Source organism: Lactuca sativa, chromosome 2 (assembly GCF_002870075.4).
Source record: "Lactuca sativa cultivar Salinas chromosome 2, Lsat_Salinas_v11, whole genome shotgun sequence".
NCBI lineage: Eukaryota > Viridiplantae > Streptophyta > Magnoliopsida > Asterales > Asteraceae > Lactuca > Lactuca sativa.
This window is the reverse complement of record NC_056624.2, coordinates 79,892,260-79,917,182: the sequence shown is the minus strand read 5'-3', so window position 1 is coordinate 79,917,182 and position 24,923 is coordinate 79,892,260. Positions and strand designations below refer to the sequence as shown.

The following is a 24,923-nucleotide window of genomic DNA, read 5'->3' as shown; positions in this document are numbered from 1 at the left end:
ACATAAAGCACCATAAAACTCCAACTAAAACCAAATATTACACCAACATGTGTAGTATGGTCATGAAAGACCTAGGGAGGTGTGACAACCCAAAAGATTTGGATCAAGCAAGGTCTAAGTTGTAACCCTATTACAATAAAACCTTGAAAACCAAACGGGCATAAGTATATGTATATAGGTATATATACTTTGGAAATCATATTTTCAACAACCTCTTGAAGGCAATGAAGTTTTAACAAAGCAAGATTAGTCAAATAGTTGTATAAGTGTATACATATGAGTATATGCATGCTTTAACAAGCGGGTTGCAAGAAATCACTTAAAGGGCAAGTAATGTCAAATGCTTGGAATATAAATCATGGAATTAAAACATTATTGTATAATATTTGGCTTAAGTACCCCACCCTTTGAGATTTCGGTTTTCTTAGAACACTTTAAGACCAAAAACACAACCTAGAATACACCTAAAACCGAAAACACCTACTAGTGACACACTAAGGCCGAAAACTCAAGGGGATTAATACATTAAGGCCAAAAACTCTAAGGAGAAGTCCATTAAGGCCGAAATCTTGTTTCATGTGGGAATTAGGACCGAAATCACCAAGCTGTAGGGTGATTTTGGTCATCCTAAGATATTTCCAGTGAGTTTTTCTATTTAGGATTCGATAGGACCTTGGGAAGAATAATTCAGCCTTATCCCACTTTACCCAATGAACAACTATGCAACACACTCCATCAACTACCAAATATCCATACCTATTCTTCTCTTAAACCACGGCCAGAAGACCATCTACCATTCACCAACTCTTTTTTCTTCATTATCTTACTTTCCTTCATATTTCAAAACTTCTCTCAAGAACAATAGCCAAGGTTTCTCAAGATTTTCATCATCTAAGTGGTCCTTAGAATTTTGGTAAGCAATTTTGTAAACCCCTAGTGATTTTACACATTATTATGTTAATTTCATCCTATTTACACACATTATTGTGTGTTTATATCCATAGGGTATCATAATCTCCAAGAAGTTCATCAAACACATACTAGTGTTTTAGGCTCGAAATATCTTCACAACACTTCAAGCTACACACAAAAATCCACTCAAGGTGAGTTTATACCCCTACATTTTCAAGCTTTTTCATGTTTTAGGAGGGGGGATACATGTAAAACTATGTTTATCCCATAAATAATGACATGCTTTCATCTTTATGTTAATGATAAAATATTATATGCATAATGCATGGTTAAAACTAGTTTTTGGTATAACCTTTTGTGATATATATATGTTTGAATAGCAAAACTAATAAAACAAACATAATCTATGATATAAGATCATAAGAAAAATTTATGATTGTGAAAAACTACATGATTTTTGGAAACTTTTACTAAAGGATAGCTTTTCTAGCAAAGATGGTTACATTATAGTCATTCACTAATTTTGTGGGTTTTAACCCAAAAATATTATGTTTTGATTTCATATTTTCATACCAGACGAAAATATGCATTTATATTTATATAAAAGATTATATAAATAGTTTCAAACAAAAAAAATAAACTATAATTGGTATAGTGTAGAAGTCACAAACCACACCCTCATTTTCGAAGATACATATAATTATTCAAAGGTATAATTATTTCATTTTACAAGAAAATGGAGTCATAGTTCCCATGAATCTGTTGATGCTCTTGTGAGACATTCTCTTCATCGTACCTACCTAGTGTACACTTTAAGTCTTGCATTATTACCAGAGTCTCCTTGAGGGAGAGCGAGACCGTTGTGTATGATCTATACGAGATTAACAACCCTGCACCTCAGCTATTCGCTACAGTTAGACAAGTCTAGGGTGACAAAATTCTACTAATTCTGACGCCTGAAGAACGTCGTTCAGGCATATCAGTTATATCAAGCATGGTTATAAGAAATCACATAAGGATTAACGATACTATCTAGATTTACGGGAAGCTTACACTTCATTAGTTTTATAACAAGATATAACTACACACTATTGTTCAGTACAACAATACTCATACATTTTTGGTCTTAGGGTTAATACTACAGTTCATACATAAGAAAATAATGGATTTTCTAGAAACATTCATTATCATTTTATAGGGAAAGATACAAAAGAAATGCATACATCTACAGCTCATTTAAGAAAATATTGGATTTCTAGAAACAAACATTATTATTTTACAAAGAAAAGATACAAGGGAAATACATACATTTATAGCATATTAAAGAAAATATTGGATTTTCTAAAAGTATACAAATAATTTCACACGAAAACGTTACAAACCCTTTTCACACAAAAATACTTATGAACTCACCAACTTAACTGTTGACACTTTTTCAAAATCACTTGTATTCTCAGGAAACCAGTAGACAGGTATTCAACCTTTCTTGAGAGTCGGCGCCGACATTTCATGTTTTCTACTTTTCAGTATTTATGTTTAACTTTGAACAAACAAAGTGTTGTAAACAATGTGAAACTTGAAGTCTCTATGTATGAATGTTTGTGTTGCTATGTTTCAATTATATTCAATTGTTATGATACTGTACATGAAGTCACTCCATCCGCTCCTAGACGTTTCCATAGTTCTGATTTGGGGGCGTGACATGAGGTAATCCCTTTATAAGCGGGTTCGCTTTTATGGAGTTTGTTCATCTGTTTTATATATATTTCCGTTTTGCACTATTGTATTAAAAGAAGGAAACTTGATGTCAATATGATTTGACTTAATAGAACTTATGTTATTAGAATATAACATTGTTGAATTATTATCACAACTTTAGTGGTCTTTCAATACCAATGATGTTTAGCCTCGTGACAAGTTTTCGCAACCTTATTCCATGCTACAAATTATGCTGCCATTATGGAAGAAGCTACCAAAGTCTATTCCATGAAATGGTTCATCATGCTAAAATGTAAAAGTATCATGATATGGATCAGTAACCATTTTGGCATCTAATAAAAACATCTGAATTTCCTATAGTTGAGCATATAGCCTTCTATTATATATAGGTATCTCAAAATCCATTTGGTTGCTTTCTTATGATCCAAACTTGAGTTGCATAGATATTTTCCCAAAACCAGAAAGATAAATTTACTCCTACTTAATTTTTGATACAAAAAATCATCTGCTGTATTTACCTCAAAATCAAAAGAGATAAAAAAAAAATTGATGAAAAATGTGGTACCACACATAGGATATCCGAAGTTGAGGTTGTTGAGTTTGTGTATTCTGAATAGGAGATTGAATAACATTGTCGATCTCTGCTTCACAATTTGCATACTATCGAAAGAAATAATAGGAATCAAGATTGATTCCTCCTTAAGGACAATGTTTTAACCTTGTTTATCCCCCAAACTCAACATCCTCAAAGAATGTTGCTCTATCCAAAACACAAGATCAATATCCAAGCAAGTGAGAACTAATATAATGCCCTCATTCCATTCTTTAAAATTAATCTCATTAAGTACATAAATCATAAATGTGATCAATGTTAGCAGATATAATACCATAATTCAAACATAAGCAAATATATTTTAATGTTCATTAATCCAGAAACCGTAATCTATAGATTCAATTTATGACATCATTACAAGGTATCAACACAACATTAATATTTAGTCTTTGGATAGTAATACTAAATTGCAAGAGATATCCTTGTTTTAGAGATAAACATTGACAATAAATCATGTCAATTAACAACTCTCTTTGGATTGACTTATTAATCACATGAAACCAAAAACTCGTCACATGTTTATCACCACATATATGTTTATTCAGCCAAATACCAGTCTACCTTTGGGTCGGCTAATACCCACATTAATAAACACATAAACTATAAATTTTGATAATAAGAATTGACAATATATTAAGTCAATTAATAAGCTCCTCTATGAATTGACCTATTTATGACATATAACCTAAAATTTGTCGCATATTTATTATCAAACATGTGTTTATCCGGCCAAATATTAACCTACATTTGGGTCGATTAATATCCACATTAATTAACACATAAACCATAAAATTTAACAATAAAAATTGACAATAAATCATGTCAATTAATAAGCTCCGCTTTAAATTGACTTATTAGTGACATGTAACCTTAAAAATTGTCGCATATTTATTATTATATATGTGTTCATTCTACCAAATATCAACCTACCTTTGGGTCGATTGATATCCGCATTAATAAACACATTAACCAAAATATAAATTTTTATAATTGAATTTATTGACAACCTTAAAAACCAATTTAAATAGGCGACAAGTTGAATAAATCAGCAACGTACGTCTTTATAAACAATAATTTAAATCAGTTTCCAAAACCACCAAACAAAATTTAGATATTATCAAACTGTACACAAAATGTCAAGATATGTTGACATAGGCAGATGTTATAAATTGTTTTTGACAATAAGATGTGTTTAAGAAATCCATGGAAAAATCCATATCAACAATGAATAATAAATTAAATATATGCACAAAAATGCATCTTAAAAACATGGATTAGTCTTATGCCACAAACATTATCGCAAATTATATTAATTTGCATTAAAACACCTTAATAATTCTTAAAATTTTATTTTATGAACCTTTGAAGAATAAATGGAAACAAAATATGCTAATACCATAACAAAAATGACTAATCGGTCATAATATATAATATGGCTGTCAAAATTGTATCACGGAAAACCGACCAACATGTTACCAACCGAACCAAGAAAGTTGGTAGCCAATATATTTGGTAGTCAACATGTTTGGTTAGTAGTACCGTACCAATTGAACAATCTCGGTACGGTAATGGTACAAAAGTTTGAATATAAGGGGATAATTATTATATATGGATTTCATTGGTTTACATAAGGGGATAGTTAAAGGCCAAGATGTTACTTTAGATTAAATAGAGGATATGACCAAATATGTACATGTACATACGTACATATACGTGTCCCAAAAATGGAATAAATATACATTTGATTACTGCCTAAAAAAACGCATAAGCGCTTTTGATTTCTTTCTGGACAAACTGATTTTAAAAAAACCAATATAAATTATATATATATGTAGCTTGAACTAGTCAATAATTAAACTGGGTCGGAAAACACAAGCCCAAATACATGTATCAAAATTTGAAAATCAAAACATATGCATTCTTTATCAAATTGGGTCGAACAAATAAAATGTAAATAACCAATCTAATAAATTTATAATATGATTTGTGAATCAAATCCTAGAATTGTTTAACATAAGCAAGTAAATATATTTTAAATATAAATGTAATTTAAACATATATTTAACCAAAGCTGCCATAGTCTAAATAAAAGACAATACTTGTTAAAAATGGTGGTCAACGATCTAAATCAAAAGCTTGTAATGTCATTGTCAAAACAATTACTTCATAGGTATTAACTAGTCCTTTGTTAAAATGAGAAGTAAATTTCGAATGGTAGTTCTTGCTTATGTTTGTGATTTCCAATGCATACTTAAAAAAAAAGCTAGAAGTTTATACATAATACATACAAACACAAATCACAATGTCATATCATTGGGTCAAGCAAGAAAAAACCGACAAGAACAAGAACAATTTGATTCGAAGATCAACAAAACATAAACCAAATCAAATTTTTTTATAACGGATTCAAGTATGCTCTAATATCAATTGTTGGTTATTTTGATAACCAAAACATAAACGTGAAAGCATAAACTTTAGATCTTGATTCTCGAATCTGTCAAAAGAAAACTTTAAACATGAAAAACAATTACATACCTGATTTCATTATAATCTTCTGATCTTAAGAATTAGGGTTGGGTTTTCCAGTTGATCTCAAAAGCTCTCTCTAAAATCCCTCAGAAAACCCTAAACGAATTTTCATGTGTATTTCGTATATTGATTTGCTCATAATCACATGTATTTATAGATGAATATAAACCCTAATGTGAGAGATGGAAGGGATCTTGAGGATCTTGAATCAAACCGAGAACTCAACCCACAAGGTAAGTAATTATTCTATAAATCGATCCATCAACAATTTATATTCGTACCATAATAACTGGATTTATTGATAACATATTATATTATATTATATTATATTATATTATATTATATATATATATATATATGATGTGGTCCACTAAATATTTAACAACAATGCTTAAATAATTCAAAACATAGAAACTCTATTCAAATAGTACAGTTTATATATCATTATATAATTAAATAAACTAAAAATGCATAGCATTTAAATGATATTAATAAATAATTAAAAATACATAATATTTATACTTGAAAACCTCTAGGCTTGATCCTGAACCGAAAGCGATTTCCTTTTTCACTCAACCTTTACAAATTATTAAAAAAAAATTAACATCATACCAGTATAAAAGATAAAATGGTATTTTTATAATTTATAAACAAGTTAGTGTAAAAATATATTATATTGAATAAGGATGAGCATGAGTCGGTGTTTGGTTAAAACCGAACCAAAATGTAGAAAGTCGGTCGTTCTAGTTTTTAAACTCATACGGGTTTGGTTTTTGTATGGGTCGGTTTTTCGGTTTTAAAACCGTGGGTTTGTTAGCTCATGCTTTTTCCAGATTTTGGGTTCAAAACCTATTGAAATTAAGTATGTTGCTATAAATGGCATTGTATCTATTTTAAATATACTAAAATAAAAAATACCAATTCTAGTATACTACAAGCATAAAAATGTTCAAAATATCAAAGTTTAACACCATTCAAAATATCATCAGATGCCGACTTCAAGTGTCGACTGTGGAAAATAAGAAAGAAAACAAAATAAGAATTTACTGTTAGGTCTTAAAGTAAAACGCATATTAGATAATAGATATTGAGTCATTGACAATCAATTACGGATTGTTGGTTACGTAAAATATTTTAATTTTTATTAAATATATCTAAAATTTAATATGTGTGATAAATATTAATAGTATTTAAAACACTATATATATACACAAAAAGTACAACAAGAAATCAATTTAAACCATAGAACCAATGAACTATTATTTTTAAAGTTTTAGAGCTTTTCTTATCGAAAAAAAACTTAAAATATCTAAATTCATAACTTCACATTATCAATGGGAAAAAATAAATTATATATTATTTGGATTCATAATGTGAATATGCACAATCCACACTATGAACGTAGGGCTAGCCCACTTGGTAGAGGTTTTGCCTTTTAGATTAGGGGTCTCGAGTTCTTACCCTCGTGTGAACAATTTTGTGATACTAACTTCTAACAACTAGCTCCGTCATTCAAAAAAAATGAAAATATGAAAAAAAATTATATCAAATTTGATATCACTGGAAAGAGGATAAAAAGTTATGAATTTTTATATTTTTAGTTTTTTTGATAAAAAATAAACTTTAAAAGTTGAAAAAAAGATAAGTTTTTTTTGGTTCCATCATTTAAAATGTTACTTGTTGAACCTATATATATATATATATATATATATATATATATATATATATATATATATATATATATATATATATATATTCAAATGTTTCTACTATATATTGTGTGCATGTAGGATTGATTCTGAAGATTTAATTAATACTCATTATATCTTCAACATCTAATATGCATTAATTACTTTCTCAAAATAACAAAAATGATTGGTCCATAATCAATCATATTATATATATATATATATATATATATATATATATATATATATATATATATATAGGTTTAGGTAATTTTTGGTCACTTAACTTTTGGTTTTGTTTTCATCATATATATATATATATATATATATATATATATATATATATATATATATATAGGTTTAGGTCATTTTTGGTCACTTAACTTTTGGTTTTGTTTTCATTTGGTCACTTAACTTTTTTTAAGTTTTAAAAGGTCATCAAACTTTTGACTTTGTGTTTATTTAGTCACTTAACTTTTGTTTTGATCACTTAACTTTTAGATTTATGCTCATTTAGTCACCTAACTTTTAAAATTGTGCTCATTTAGTCACTAAATTTTTGAAAAAATCTAAAAGTTTAGTGACTAAATGCGCACAAATTTAAAAATTAGGTGACTAAATGTGACTAAGCCAAAAGTTAACTGACTAATTGAGCACAAAGTCAAATGTTTAATGACCTTTTAAAACTTAAAAATAGTTATTTAACCAAATGAGCACAAAACCAAAAGTTAAATGACCTAAACTATATATATATATATATATATATATATATATATATATATATATATATATATATTTAAAAAGAGTTATTTGACCAAATAAGCACAAAACCAAAAGTTAAATGAACACAAATGGCATATATATATATATATATATATATATATATATATATATATATATATATAAGAGTTCATTTGAGACGAACATAATTTTGTGAGACCGTAATACTAAATTTTTTAGTGAAATATTCTAATATTCTATTGTTCGTAAAAATAGAATATGCAATATATTCTAACATTATATGTTTCAGAATATTTTATTGTAAAATATGTTAAAATTTTTGGCTTAGAATATTAGAATATTACACATATTTAATTTTTATAAACACTAGAATATTAGAAAATTTCACTTGAAAAAAGTGTCTTACGGTCTCACAAAATTAGGTCATCTCATATGAATTTAACCATATATATATATATATATATATATATATATATATATATATATATATATATATATATATATATTGATTTTAGCAAAGCTCATATTATCAAAATCATTTCTTCAGAAAGTTGGGTTCCAAACCTTCACTTTGAAAACCTCTTATAAGTTATCCTGCTTATCCCAGATTTTCTTACTATGATTATCAAGATGCCTGGTGGTTATGCATGGTATATTTATTTCGTATTTATTTAATTTTGGTTTAGTATCCTATAAGAAATTTATAAGTTTTAATAAGCATGATTTAGAAACAAGACCAGTGATTGGTTGGATTAGCGTAAAACGCGCAGATAAGGACGTAAGTTGCGGTGCCGAACCACAATCATCATCGTGACGATTCCCCTCTATTCACCATTATTAAAACAAGTAAGTTTTCTTATGGAATTTTAAAGCAAAATTAATTAAATATGAGTAAATTTTCAGGCATACTATCCAAAAAATATATTCCTGGTAAAAATATCAACAATGAACAAGATAATGATGATAATCAAATAAATTCTATTGAAGAAACCGTTAATAACATAGAACAAAGTTTGAATAATTGGACAATACCTAAACTAATATTAATACAATATATAGAATAGGAACTTTTGATTATTTTCAAGGTTATTCTATTAAAATGACAGAACAAACTTTGTCTATTGGTTAAAACCAACAAAATTTACATTTGTTATCATCACGATCTATTCTAGAGCATAGAACGAAATATAAATTTTTACATGTCGTTTTAGTCCAAATTGCTATCAATCCTCTATTTAGAATTGGAATAGATGCCCCTGTCCTCCTTATTTTAAGAGACAAGAGACATAAAGATTTTCAAAATTCTATTTTAGCTATGGCAGAAACAAATATTCCTAACGGACCTATTTATTTCAATTGTTATCCAATTTTTCTGTAGGATTATTTGATAAAAATATTTTAGATACTTTGGTGTTAACTATAGAAACAAAAAATTTAGAATTTAAAGATGATACAAAGCCTTTAGCAATAATTTATCGTGTTTGTTACAAAACTATGACAGCTACACTTGAACCAAAAACACGTTTATCAAGTCCTAGAAATGAAACAATTATTTTTGAAGCAAATACTAACCATACCAAAGTTCACACACCAAAAAGATTAAAATGGTATGATATAACTCAATCACGTAATTGGAACTTACAAAATGTTATCGATCCAAAACCACTAGACTCTTCAAAACAAATCTCAAATATTATTGAATATAATGATGGTTCTGTAGATATAAATTTTCTTCCTTAAATATTTCATCATCCAGATTATCAACTTCTTTTATCCCAGAAACAGGCTCTTCAAAATCTTCGTTATTAAAGTCGAGATCTTTAAAACTAAAAATTGTTGACTATACTAATTCTATTCCCAAACCATTATATCAAGATGATCAAAATAGTGAAAATAGTCTTCCTAGTCCTACTAAATCAGATTTTATTGATGAACTTCCAAATTTTAAACAACAATTATGAATTCTAAAATACAAATTAATTGTTCACAAAATAATAAGCTTTGGGCTAATATGTTAAAAAGGCATTGGAAGATAAATTCTAATATATGCAAAACCATTCAACATTTAGAAGAAACTAGAACTCATGAAAATTATAATTTATACAAAATACCTCCATATACTAATAAATATAATAAACAAATAGAAAAAATTTCTAGGCTAAAGATAGGAATAAAAAAATACGAAAAATCAAGAAGTCATAATTTAGAATCAATAAAACATATTTCTTCAATCCTAACAAAAACAACCTGTTAAAATGAATTTCTCGAATTTAAAATATCAAATTGATTTTGATTACTTAAAAGATATTGAGTACTATAAAGATTATAGCAATAAAAAAAAGAGCTTGGCACGAAAAAAAAAATTCATACTACTTAAGATTTCTCCATTTAGGCATTTGGGAAGATTATGTTTTATCAAATAAAATTCATTCTCCTTTTTTTCAATGGTTTGAATTAATTTATGCCCCTAAACATAAAATAAATTACCCATTTAAAAATGATTCTATCACTCCCATTTTAGAGAAAAAATATAAATATATTATTTCTAATAAAGAAATTATTGCTAATTTTCCACCAAAAGGAGAAATTATTATTAATGATATATTTATTGTAACTCCTTTAGTTCAAGCCCCAAATCAATTAACTACTGAAAAGGGTTTTCAAAAAATTATTTACCAAAATAATTATGCAAATGAAACCTTATCTAGTATTACCGAGCATTTAGTTAAAATTGAAGAAAAAATTTTCAAAGATAAAAATGTTAATAAGCAAGATATGGCAAGCACTAGTAATTTAAGTATTGTTCCTTGCCAAATCGATGGTAATTTTAATCTAGGAAATACATATTTAATTAACGAATTAGAAAAAAGACTTTCAAAACTTCATATCTCAAACACTAACAATATTAAGACTCTTACAACAATAGTGATATTAATAGTGAAACGAATTTTGAAACTCTTGCTCAACAATTTGTTGATACAAATGATGATATTAATCAACTCACTAATGACTTTTCAAATCTTAATAAAATTCATCAATCAAAGCAAAGCACTTTCGGAAAAAATCCAAAACCAACCATAAGAAATTATTGGAATAGACCCTCTCTTCCAGATGTTCAACTTGAAGAATGAACTTTTCAATTTGATGTTCTTAATATGATGGTAATTCTGTTTATGAATGAAATATTGATGGCCATTCTGAACATCAAATTATGAATATTGTATAAGAAATGACTATGACTGCTAATGCTTATAAAGCTCATAATAATATTCAGCTTCAAATTGTTAATATTATTACTTCTGGTTTTACTGGCAGTCTTAAAGGCTGGTGAGATTTCTATATTTCACATGAAGAAAAAGATTATATTTTATCTGCTAAGAAAACTATTATAAAACAAGAAAATAATCAACAAATACAAACGTTTGAAGATGATATGGTTAACACTTTAATTTTTGCTATTATTAAAAACTTTGTAGGAGATCCTACTACTTTTCAAGAAAAAACTTCAGAAATTTTAATGAATTTACATTGCAGAAAACTTACTGATTTTAGATGGTATAAAGATAATTATCTTGTTAAAATTTTTTCAAGACCTGATTGTAAAGAGTCTTATTGGAAAGAACGTTTTATTGCAGGCCTTCCAAAACTCTTTGCAGAAAGAGTTAGACAAAAATTAAGAGAAAATTTTAATAATACCATCCCTTATCAAAATTTAACTTATGGAGATTTAATAAACTATATTAATAAAGAGGGATTAGCAGTTTGTGTTGATCTTAGGTTTAAAGAAAAACTCAAAAAAATATAGACTTAACAGTAAAAATGAATTGGGAAATTTTTGCCAACAATATGGTTATCAGCCCTTGAATGGTCCGTCTACTTCAAAAGCTAAAGTATTTAAGAAAAGCTCTTCAAAATATTTCAGGAAAAAGAAATATAATCTTCCAGAAAATTATAAAAAGGGCAAAGATTACGCTTCGAAATCTAAAAAACCTTATAAACCAAATTATAAAAAATCTAAAAGAAAATCAAAAGATATTATTATTTGTCATAAATGTGGGCGTAATGGTCATACAACTAATAATTGTTATGCTAAGACAAAAATAAATGAGTTAAATGTTTCTGAAGATTTGAAAGAACAAATAAGAAAAATTATTTTAAATACTGATTCAGATTCCGATGAAAGTATTTCTGATTTTCAAACAAATGATTTAAATATTCTCACAAATACTACTTCAAGTTCAGAATATTTGCGAGTGTATTGGTAAGTGTCACTGTAATAGTTTAATCAATGTAAGTAGTTCCATTAATGTTCTTTCACAAGATAATAAAGATCTTTTAAACTCTCTTGATTCTATAAAAGATAAAAATATCCAAGAATTATTAATAAAACAGATGTTTAATAAAACTAATAACATAACTTCTGCTAATAATGAAAATTTTAATTTAAAAAATATACTTGAAAGATTTACTGAAGCAAAACCAATTTCTATGCAAGAACTTAAGAAGAATTAAAAATAGTAAAACAAGAAATAAAAAATAAAATTTTAATTTTAGAAAAGGAAAAACCTTCTACTTTTAAAAACAAAAATATAGAAATTAATAACGAAGAAGAAAATAAAATTGAAAATGTAACTATTGGTAAACTTATAAATAATCAAGTTTCTCAAAAATAGAACACTCAAATTACTTTAGTCAAGGATAATTTTAAAATCAACCTAACTGCTTTAATTGATAGTGATACTGATATGAATTGTATTCAAGAAGGAATTTTTCCTATATAATTTTATGAAAAAACTGCATCTAGACTTACTGGTGCCGGAAGTACAAAATTAATTGTAAATTATAAAGTTTCAGATGTTCATATTTGTAATGACCAAGATTACTGCTATAAAACTCACCTAATTTTAGTAAAAGATCTCTCTTCTCCTTTAATTCTAGGAACGCCTTTCATTACAAAACTCTATCCTTTTATGGTTCATGATGATGGTATAAGAACCAATGTTTTTGGAAAAGAAATTATATTTAAATTTTGTGAACCTCCTCTATATTCAACGATTTATGTCCTTAATTATAAAACGCAAGCCAAATATCTTATTAACGAAATAAATAATGTTCGAATAACTAATCAATTAAATGATAATAATATTCAAAATAAAATAACAGGTTTAAAATTAAAATTTGAAAAAAAAAATGTTTGTTCTAATATTCCTAATTCCTTTTGGAATAGAAAACAACATATTGTAAAACTACCATATATAAAAAAATTTAATGAAAATGATATTCCTTCAAAATATAGAGCCATTCACATGAATAATGAATTAGAAAGTCATTGTAAAAATGAAATTCAGGATTTAATAAATAAAAAACTCATAAGACATTCTAAATCACCGTGGTCTTGTTCAACATTTTATGTTATGAATGCCGCAGAATTAGAAGAGGATCACTAATATTAGTTATCAATTATAAACCTTTAAACAAAGTTTTAGAATAGATTCGTTATCCTATTCCTAATAAACGAAATTTGCTAAAAAAAACTTTATGATTCAAAAATATTTTCAAAGTTTGATATGAAATCAGGATTTTGGCAAATACAACTTCATGAGGAAGATAAATACAAAACTGGTTTTAATGTTTCCTTCAGACATTTTGAATGGAATGTAATGCCTTTTGGATTAAAAAATGCTCCTTCTGAATTCCAAAATATTATGAATGATATCATAACTCCTATAAGTAGTTTTGCTATTGCTTATATTAACGATGTCCTAATTTTTTCAAAATCAATTGATCAACATTTTAAACATTTAAATCAATTTCATGATTTAATTTATCAAAATGGTTTAGCTGTCTCTGCAGCAAAAATGCATTTATTTAAAAATGAAACTCGTTTTTTAGGACATGATATTGTCAAAAACACTATTAGACCTATTACAAGAAACTAGCAATTTTCTACTAAATTTCTTGATGAAATTAAAGATAAAAAGCAACTTCAAAGATTTTTAGGATGCTTAAATTATATCCATAATTTTTTCAAAGATTTAGGGATCATATGTAAACTGCTTTATAATAGATTAAAAGACAATCCTGAACCATGGACTCAAAAACATACAAATATAATTAAATATATAAAACAAAAGGTCTCTACTTTGCCATGTTTAAATTTACCTCATCTCGATGCCAAAATCATAGTTGAAACCGATGCTAGTGATATTGGATTCGGAGGAATTTTAAAACAAAAATTTGTTAACTCAACTGAAGAACAATTGGTTCGATATTACTCTGGTGCATGGAATGATACACAGAAAAAATTATTCAACTGTCAAAAAGGAAATTTTAAGCATTGTTTTATGTATTAAGAAATTTGAAGATGATTTATTTATGAAAAGTTTTTTATTAAGAATAGATTGTCAATCTGCAAAAACTATTTTAGAAAAAGATGTAAAAAATATTATTTCCAAGCAAATTTTTGCTCGTTGGCAAGCCCTCTTAGGTAACTTTAATTTCGAAATAGAATTTATAAATGGAGAAAATAATTCACTTCCTGACTTTCTTTCTCGAGAATTTTTGCAGGGAAAATGAGTTCGTCGTCCTCCTCCAAACATGATGACAAGAAGTCGGTCTCTCAAAATCTTGTTCCAGTCTCTCAAAAGCTAGTTCCATTTTAAAATCAAAATCGTTTTTCTCCTTTAACTCCTACTTCTAAGAATTCACAACTTTATTCCTTCAGTCAAAACTTGTTACTCCAAAAGTTACTTCAACCGACACAATAAGCCCTTTTGCAAAACCTATCACTCCTCAAACTCAAAAATTTGTTACTCCTAGCCTTTCTACAAAAATTCCTTATGTTCTTAATCCAAATTTCCTAAGAGTTCAAATTCTTGAAGATGTTCAAATCCATAAGTTACATCAAGGTTTTCATATTCTCACAAATCATCTCTTTGGTCAAGGGAAAGCCTTTTATGTTGATTCATATAAAACCCGAGAATATTATCAAGCTATTCTGCAAGAATCTGGTTTAGTCAATTTTGTTCATCGTTCTAATTCAAAAGAGGGAAACATTGATTTTAGCAAATCTCATATTATCAAAATCATTTCTCCAGAAAGTTGGGTTCCAAACCTTCACTCTGAAAAACCTCTTATAAGTTATCCAGCTTATCCCAGATTTTCTTACTATGATTATCAAGATGCCTGGACTAAGGCATTCTTTATTCGGAATTATTCACACTCATGGTTTATCTTCTTTGATTTAAACTTCAATTGTGAATATCCAAGATGGTTTATCAATTGGTACAAATATATGAGAATTCTTCGAAATTGTTTACCAAAAGAAATTTACGCTGGATGTCTCAAATTTAAGGAATTGTTTATTCAACAAATTCAAGAATTTGAATATATGTTACAATTCACCATGATATTTAAAGTTCCATGGATAATGTCTTGGACTTTTCATTATCAAGAAGCAAAGGATTCCTCTCCTCCCTGGCTTAATCGCCAATTTCGCTCAAAATGGTGGGATAAAATGAAGATTTCTCAAGCCAGTGAACAAGCAGTAATTAAACATTATCAAGACATATATATTCAAAAACCATAGGTTGAAGCCACTTTTATCAACAATCTTCCCAAAAGTGATGTGGATCTAATTGCAAGAATTAAAGATGCTGCTACCTCTTCCCCTGAAAAACTTCAAAAATTACTTCAAGAAATTCGCCAAACTTCATCGGTTTCTGACAGTTCTCCAAAATCTATAAAGAATGATTTATTTGAAGACGCTCAAGACCCTTTTGATGACCCTTATGAAGAATAAGAAATCATTATCCTTAAATTTGATGTAATACCTTAAATGTAGGGTATTTCGTTTCTTCTATTATCAAAATTTTATTTTCAAATACGGATGCGTAAATACTTTGTATGTATTTATGTATTTGTGATGAGTATAAAAAATTATTATCAAATTTATTATCAAATCTATCATCAATGATGATATGAAGACAAAAAAAACTTTAGAAGATGCTCTATGATGACTTGCTTTATCAAAAGAAGATGGTCATTGATTACAAACGACAATTATTTCAAAAGATGAATGACAACCACTTTCAAGGACAACCACTTACAAGTAATTATTTCTATTGATTGGCCATGAGTTCTTACGACAAATATCACTAGAAGATTTCAAGACTCCAAGATGATTATATAAGGAGACTATGTTTTAGTTGATGAGGACACAAGAAAATATTCATTCTCTAAAAAATGTTCATCCCATGTCTAAAAAATCTCTAAGAGTCTCTCTTTCTACTAATAGATGTTCAAAGTCTTTAGATTTTCAAATAATTCTTTCTCCAGAAATATATATTGATTGTAATTCAAGCTTAATTCAAGAAGGTACCATCTAAAATATTTTATCGTTGTATTGTTTTTATTTCTCCATGATAATTTCATTTCGAGTTATTCTAACTATTAATTCTACAAGATTTGAAATTTTTGTTAAAATAGTACTCGTTTTTAATAATTAAATTAATCAAATTCATGCTTAAATCATTTAATTATGTCTAACAAAATTTTGATGAATTGTATTCCTAATAGAAATATTCTCTTAAAAATACAGCAAATCCAAGAATCTATAAATAACTCTGAACAAAATCTTATAGATTCTTATAAACCTACTGATCTATGTACAATTTTAAACAATAATCATATTCATGATGCTAGATGGCTCATAAGAGAAAGTATTAAAATTCGTTACAAATATATACGTTATCTAAAAACAAAACTATTTGTTTTCTAAAATTACTATTGATGGTTACACACACACACGCTAACATTAAAATGGTATCCGAAAAAAACCTCTTAAATCCGTATTTGAAAAATTCAAACCCAAACCGTCAATTATTGATTTGGTTTCAGTTTTTCGATTTTGGTTCGGTTTTTGCTCATCAATACTATGGAAGGGGTTCACTATTATATTTGATGTGATGAATGAGTTTTCATGTAGGATTGGAACGGGTTTTCATAAATTTTTAGTTTTCTATTATATTTTATATTTGCTTTAGGAAATAAAAAGAATTTGTCAAATTGGCAAAAATGATTAAAAACTAGGCTCATGTTGATTATGCATAAAGACTATGTTTAATAGACTATGAAAAACTAAAACAATTGATACTAAAAAATTAGTTGCTAACTAATAAAATAGTTGATAAAAATAACATTTAGCTACAAACCAATTGAAATATGTAAAATGATACATAAAAATTGAGCTTTTTTATAATTAATAAAAAATATTTGAACTTTGTTTACAGAGATAATAAACGATAGGTTATAACTTATAAGGTACTTTTTATTTGCCAATAACCTAAAAATATTTGAAAAAAATAATAATTTATAAACTTGTACCGTGTCAAACATACCCAACATAATTACATATTTTGGGTTTGAAATTTTATTTCAAACAACCAACTTAAATATTCAAAAAGAAAAAGGATATAATCCATTTCAAGGTTCATAGATTCTGGCGTAAGATTTGGAATTTAGGATTATATTATATGGTTTCTTTTGTGCCAAAATTAACATAGAGGATTCAATTTCGCTAAATGTCTTTAAATTTCATTTTGATGGACTTCCGGAATGGTGAAATCCATTAAGGGTCATAATTATTGACGCAACCCATGCGATATAAATCCGACACGAAAATAAACCAATTTGAATTGAGGTTTCTAGTCCGTCAACATGCCAACCTGCAAACCGGCCAAATAAACTCGGAGCGGTTCACCATTTGATGAAGACACAAAGACATTCTGCCTTGCATTTGCAAGCGTTGTTGCATAACCTAAAATTTTAGAAAATTTGAACCCAAAACATGTGTTGTGTGCTCTTAATCAAATTACACATCACTATTACATAAATAATATTTGGGTTCACGGGTCAACTCGTTAATCCAAATCTGACCTACAAACTCACAAACTCAAATATATAAAAAGGTTAGATGGATCGTGTCCGGGTTAACGTATCTAATCTGTCAAACCGCGACACGAATAATTATATGGGTCATGTACGAGTTAATGCATTTTGATCTGTCATTCTGTCAACTCGAACCCGACACTTTTACCACCCCTATAATTGATCAATCTGTTCTTCATTAAATAACATTGTTTCTATATATTGAAAAGTTGCATAACATAGTAACAATATAAAAGTAGTATTTAAATATAAATAATTTTGTTTTTAAAAAGTATTTAATTTTTATAATCAAATTAAATTCTATTTCCTACCATCCTTAAGGATGCTAGAGCATAATTCTTTTTAGATTTCAATTTTTTGTTCAGTCAGATGGAATGGAAATGGATTAATATTACAAACAAATACAATGTGGTGTATAATTGTAATTCAAATCTTTACACTATTTAACTATAGTTATTAAAGAAAAATTGCAAACATAACAAAATGGGAATGTAAAAATAAAATATCATTTTAGCTATTTTAAGAAAATAAAATGTTAATCACATTTTTTTAAACAGATTTAAGCCATCAAAAAATACCTATACAAAAAAAATTATATTTGCAATTTTTCATTACATTCCATGATGGAATGAAAAAAAAAAACAATTAAGTTATGAAAATTGAATAACATTCATTAAAAAATGGTCCATTCCATTCTATCAAACAAAACAAAAAACTATTTTTACATTCCAATGGAATCAAAATCAACCATTCCATTCCTTACCGGATTCCATCATACCACACTACCAAACACTTCTCAAATTCATCAATAAACTTTCATTATAATTATTTTTATCAAAATCAAGAAACCACATTACCTATATTAGTTGGAATCAGAACACTCTTCAAACAAACCTTCGGGTGGATCATAAATAATCATACCCGGAAAAAGTTCCAAAAAATCATCCTTCACCTTTTCTCTCAATTCCGGATACGGTAAAAGCCCTTTCAAGATCACGCGATAAGGCAATGACAACGGAGGGTCCGCAGCTTTTCTCATTTCCTCATATATAAACATTGCCTCTAATGGCAATCTACTATCTAAAAAAGCCCTAATAATATCCCCAAATGTATGTTGATCAAAGTGTACCTCTTCTTTCTTTAAATCTCCCCATACTTTTTTCACTTCTTCCACTTTTTTATTTCTTGCTAGCATCATAAGCATGTCACGATAAAAAAACATATCTGGTCTATACCATATCTCTTTTCGCACCACTTCGTATAACTGCGTAATGAAAACCATCCAAATCCAACGAAATTAGGTTTCTAATGCTATTCTATTCTTTGCACAAAATGAGAGAACCCACCTATCAAAAGATTGTAATTTTTGTCCCATATAAATCCCATTCCTACCTTTTTGAGTGATGTTAATTGGACAAAAGCAATTTTGTCCCACCCAAAAAGGTAGGATTGGAACTGATGTGAATGGGACAAAGTTTCTTTGTCCCATTCACATCAGTTCCAATCCTACCTTTTTGCCAATTTTGTCCCATTCACATTAGTTTCAATCCTAACTTTTTGGGTGGGACAAAAATAATGTAACTTTTTGGATAAGACAAAAATATATTTTTTAATTGGAAAAAATTTCTTTTCTCCTATTGACATCAATCCCAATCCTATCTCTTTGGGTGGGACATATTTTTGTCCCATTAACATCAATCCCACTCCTACCTTTTCGGGTGGGACAAAAAAAAATTGTCTCATTGTCATCAGTATAAGTTCATCTTTTTCGGATAGGAATTATTTTTTGTCCCATGAACATTAATCTAATGCATGTCAAATGCATACAACTTATATGTTATGTCATGTCCAACGTAACAAAAGAAGCCCTACCAGATGTGCGAAAGGGTATTATCGGAAATACAACAATGCAATACAAGAACAAAAGGAAGGTAATATAGAGAATGGAAGGAAAACAAACCTTCATGGAGAGAAATACAAGGTCTTGTCTTTGGAATTCAAAAAGAACAGAAACAAGATCAGATTTGAGAAGGCGAGAGACATGGGACTTGATAAAGTGGTCAAGTCTGAGAGGACTTGATTGAAGTCTCTTGAGTTCTTTTGCAATGATCAAACCTTCTTTCCCCAATTCCTTCTTTCGTCTCCATATTGATAAACTAGGGCTTGATGAGGATGAAGAGGTTGAGATTGAGATTGTATTTTGGTGATTGAAATAAATGGGAGTTGATATGGTGTTGAGATTTGAGAGCAAAGTTCTTCGTAGAATGGTTCGAGTGTAATTGAGCATATTGGATCTCCAATTGTTACTTGGAATTGGATCTAAACAATTAATTAAAGAGATTGAATATAATTCAAGACAATCATATGAGGAAAAGGATTAAATTAGTTAGGGGTTAAATGCAAGAAACTGAAAGAACGATGTTGTAATAGAAAGAAATGGAGGTGGAATACTATAATACACAGTATGTTGCTGTTTTTATGCATTTTTTCATTAATATTTATTCAACTAATGACAAAAAAAAAGGGAACCAACATGACTAAGCAAAAAAGAACTAGCTTCCTAATTATAAAGAAACGATGTAAAAGGATATATATCTCATGCCATGTATCAATTAGAATTAACACTTTGACTCAAAAGTCAACATAACTACTTGAAAGTTCAACAAGTATGTGAACAATATTCTTACTCAGATGTACACTATGTACTTAATTAATAATCTTGATGTTAAATACATAAAGAGAAAGTATAAAGGGTATCTTCCCCAATTTTCAAACTTTAAGCAAAAAAACCACCGATATGGAGATAGAGGGAGCGGTAATTAACGTAATATCCAAAGCAAATCAAGTGAATGGACTCGTGAAGAAGATGCTGCATTTTTTTTATAGATACAATTCCAATTGTTTTAGTTCACAGAAATACTTTGAAAAGACAACCATATGAATTATAAATTCCTAATTAGAATAAACCAAATGTAATAAAAGTGAACAACCTTCAGCAGGGCAGGAGCTGAAAAAGAGGTATAAGGGCATCGAGGTTATGCGAATAGCATTTGAATTGAGAAAACCTAATCCTAAACACAGAATCAGAAATCCTAATCACTAATCAGAGTTATCAGTTATCACATACCTGTTGCTGTTGGGCGTTGGCGTGTCTGTCGAGTGGTTCGAACTACGAACTCGGAGGTCACAAATCAGAAAGTTTTTAAAGGCTAAGGACACCGTTGAGACTTGACTACTTGAGAATGTCGAATTAGAGAGGAGAGGAATCACTAAAACCAAGCATCACAACCACACCGATAAAATTGATAGTTTGCGATGATTTCAGTAGATACTCTTGAGCTTCCAATTCTAGAAGATGAAACCATTGATAAGCGATAACACACAAAAACCAGGCAAACTTTATTTGAAAGAGGACGCAGGTAAAAAGGCTGGCTGAAGAATTAGACCATCGGGTAGCAGCACGTAGGTGGCGTGTGACGATGGCTGCGACCTGGACGCATAACACCGCCCCAAGTCGGTTGGTGGTGGCGTGGGCTGTGGGGTAGAGATACGATCCGGTCCACTACTCTACCTGATCCTACCCACGATTCAGACCCTAACGTGAGAGTCCAACGGCCCAAACACAAGATTAATGTGTTGTGATAATCTATGCATTAATGCATAGTCGGTCGGCTAAAAAATAAAAAATTAAAAAAAAAAAAAAAAAAAAGCGACGGGTTGTATTTCAACTTATTTCAAACATGTCTATCTAATAAAAATGTTGGTATACTTCAATATCTAATCCCTGTTTCTATTTCTAATCTCTTTTGCATTTGTATTTTTTCTATGATTGATAATTCATATCCAAATGTTTATTTGAATCTCGGAGACTCTCAAGCTTTTCGGAGTTCTCCATATTATGAAAACCCTTTGTTTTATCTAGATCCAAATCAAGTTTCTATCATAGAAAATCTCCAAACATCACCAAATACCGAAAAACAACTATGAGGCAATAAATGGGATGTTGCAGAAAATATCGCTTTAATGTCAACATGGTGTTTTGTTAGTGAGGGAGGATAAACAACGTGAAAAAAAAAAAAAACAGAAAAATCATCATTGTGTGAACAAATAAAGGGATTGTATAATGTCACTCATGCTAAAATTTCAAAAAAACTTAATAGCAGGAATGAAGATTAGATGTGAGATCGTTTTAAACGAATTAGCGAAAATGACCAAAAGTGGGTTGGTGTATTTTATAAAGCATGGTGCCGAAAAAGAAATGGAATGAGTCAGCAAGATGTTGAAAATGAAGCTTATAAACTTTATGATGCAAGTAGCAGTAAGTTTAACAATATTATTGTATTTAATGAAATTATGTGTAAACATGATAAATGAGCTTTAGAGTTACGCCTTGTTCCCGAGTTCCACTTAAGGAGGGATATGGATGGATATGGAGGGAAAGTGAGGGATATTGAAGGAAAATCGTGTTCCCGAGTTTTATTAATGGAAGAAAAGTGAGGGAGCGAAAGGATTTTGGAGTCATTTTCCTTCTAAATTTTCATCCCAATTTGGGCGGATTTGGGAATAAAGTGAAAGGTAGGAAAACTTTAAGTTTTATTTGTTGGAATAGTGTCTAAGTCCGTAACTATATTTGGTATGTACTTGACCCGGTTGTGCATGGTCCTTTTGGGTTGCTTTCTCCAAAGCAACTTGACAAGGTAATTTAAGGAGAAAGAGAGAATATTATGGTTTATTAATATATTATAAGAATAATATATTAAAGGAGAAATCATATTTATTTAATTAGTATTGGTCATAAATTAATTAGGAATTAAATTGGTGACTAAAAGAGATTAATTAAATAAAGGGGTATAAACTGTCAAATGTGTGATAGTTAAGTTTTGGGTTAAGGAAGCCTAATGGACTTAAGGGAGAACGAAATTATGATGGGGGTCCATCATATTTTCGTCGAAGGCCTTATTCTAGAAGGTTCCTTGGGCTGCTTGGTGGCTAAGTTGTCCATTAGGGTTTAGACTGAAACCCTAGTAGCTTGCAAGTATAAATAAGTCCCCTAGGCTATGGAAAATCGGCTACACTTCATTCCAAGGGAACCCTAGGGCCGATTTCTAGCATCTCTCACCCTCTCTCATATTGCCTTCTTGCTTGTGGGGTTTGTGAACCATTATAGGAGTTACAATTGTGACTCTAAGCTCAAGATCAAGAAGATTACAAGGATTCAAGCTACTTGAAAGAGGTAAACCACTTAGATTTGTTTTCTTTATGATAATTTCGAATTATATATGATAGATCTAGTTTTGTAAGTCTTGGATTCAAAGTATGTACATTAGAGAAACCTAGATCCATGCATTAGGTTTGTATGAGCACATAAGATTGTTCTTATGCATAAAACCCATCAATGGTATCAAAGCCTTGATTGGTTTCAATTGTATGTGATGCTTTAACTGTTTGCTTGCTGAAAATCGAGTTTCCTTGCCTCTTCCCGACTCAACTCGGCGAGTCAGTATCTGGACTCGGCGAGTTGGCCCTACTCGGCGAGTTTGTGCGTCAGACGGAGGATATTTCGAGATTTAGTTGATGTTTTGTCTTGGATTTGATGCCTAAATCGTTTTGTGAAGTTAAAATCCGAATTTTATCTTAATTAAATGATTATCCTTGCCAAAACAATAGATAATTTCAAATCTTTTGAATATTGGTTGTTTATATGATAAATATGGATTATTTAAAATTATTTGGTAATTATCTTATGACTAAAATTGGATTAGGTCAAATATAGATAATTATGAAATTAATTGTTTAATTTAAATTATTTTTTATTTGATCCTTCGTGTTTTGAAAAGTTCAAAACTTGCCCTCAAGTTTTGAAATTTGAATTTTGTGATTAAAAGTTTAAATTTGAATAATTTAAATTTCAAACCCTTAGAATTTTACAAGTTTAAAATTCAACCATATACTATTATATATTATTACAAGCTTAATATATATATATATATATATATATATATGTGTGTGTGTGTGTGTATAACTTAAAATGCTAGTCTTACTGTTAGTAGGCCTCATTCACGAAGTCAGTCTATAAGGTGGGTATAAGGCTGTTGCCTATAAAATGGCACTTAATGGGTGTACACTCACACCCACTGCTTGCTTGACTGGTGGAGGGTCGTTAGCCGAACAGGTAGGATAGGGCAACCCTCTCCTCATTAAAAGTATAATGTAAGATACAAAGTAACTACATGTTTTACAAATTCCTAATCTTAGTTACTTTAGGGTAAAATGTGAAAATGATGCTAATCCATGGAATTACACTTCGTACCCTTGTCAAACGTTGGTGGAGCGCGTGTGGTTAACCGGCACACTAATTTGGGGATGACATTAGTAGCGAAGGTGACTCGATGTTTGCATAGATCAATGGAGCGTGTGTGGTTTACCGGCACATTGATTAGGTGATAGAGACATTGAGTGCACCATGTTGATTCGTATGGTTATTCACAACTTGCTTGCAATCCTCGGTATCCCAGTCGCAAATTTGAAGTTCATATCGAGATTTAAACATGCCATTGAAAAGTTCAATGAATCTCAAAGATCTAGGAGTTTTCAATACATTTAAAACCTAAATTTCTTTTTCGTTTTTCATAGTGAGAATTAGTGAATCGTCATTCACTTACCTTCAAATTATTTACTTTTAGAGTACGGCATCCCTTTCTAAGTTGTAAATAATGTTGTTGGATCCTAGCCCTAATTTCTCATTTGGTTGTTTAATTAGGGATTCATTTCTA

The 24,923-nt window shown here is 29.0% G+C and overlaps 1 protein-coding gene across 1 annotated transcript; it reads right to left on the bottom strand.

Moving 5' to 3' along the window:
• Positions 1–18,035: 18,035 nt before the first annotated feature.
• LOC111912386 (pentatricopeptide repeat-containing protein At1g62350) lies at positions 18,036–21,769 on the bottom strand. The gene is made up of 4 exons (XM_023908122.3): positions 21,278–21,769; positions 20,111–20,469; positions 19,008–19,414; positions 18,036–18,303 (listed from the first exon to the last, which is right to left on the bottom strand). Exons 2-3 carry the CDS (start codon positions 20,435–20,437, stop codon positions 19,013–19,015), a joined length of 729 nt encoding a protein of 242 aa, XP_023763890.1. The 5' UTR covers positions 20,438–20,469; positions 21,278–21,769; the 3' UTR covers positions 18,036–18,303; positions 19,008–19,012.
• Positions 21,770–24,923: the final 3,154 nt, after the last annotated feature.

Coding starts and splice junctions, on each gene's coding strand:
- LOC111912386 (XM_023908122.3), bottom strand. CDS start 20,437: ATGCTCAATTACACTCGAACCATTCTACGAAGAACTTTGCTCTCAAAT. Junction 19,415..20,110: donor TTGTATTTCTCTCCATGAAG/GTTTGTTTTCCT, acceptor TTCATTACGCAG/TTATACGAAGTGGTGCGAAA.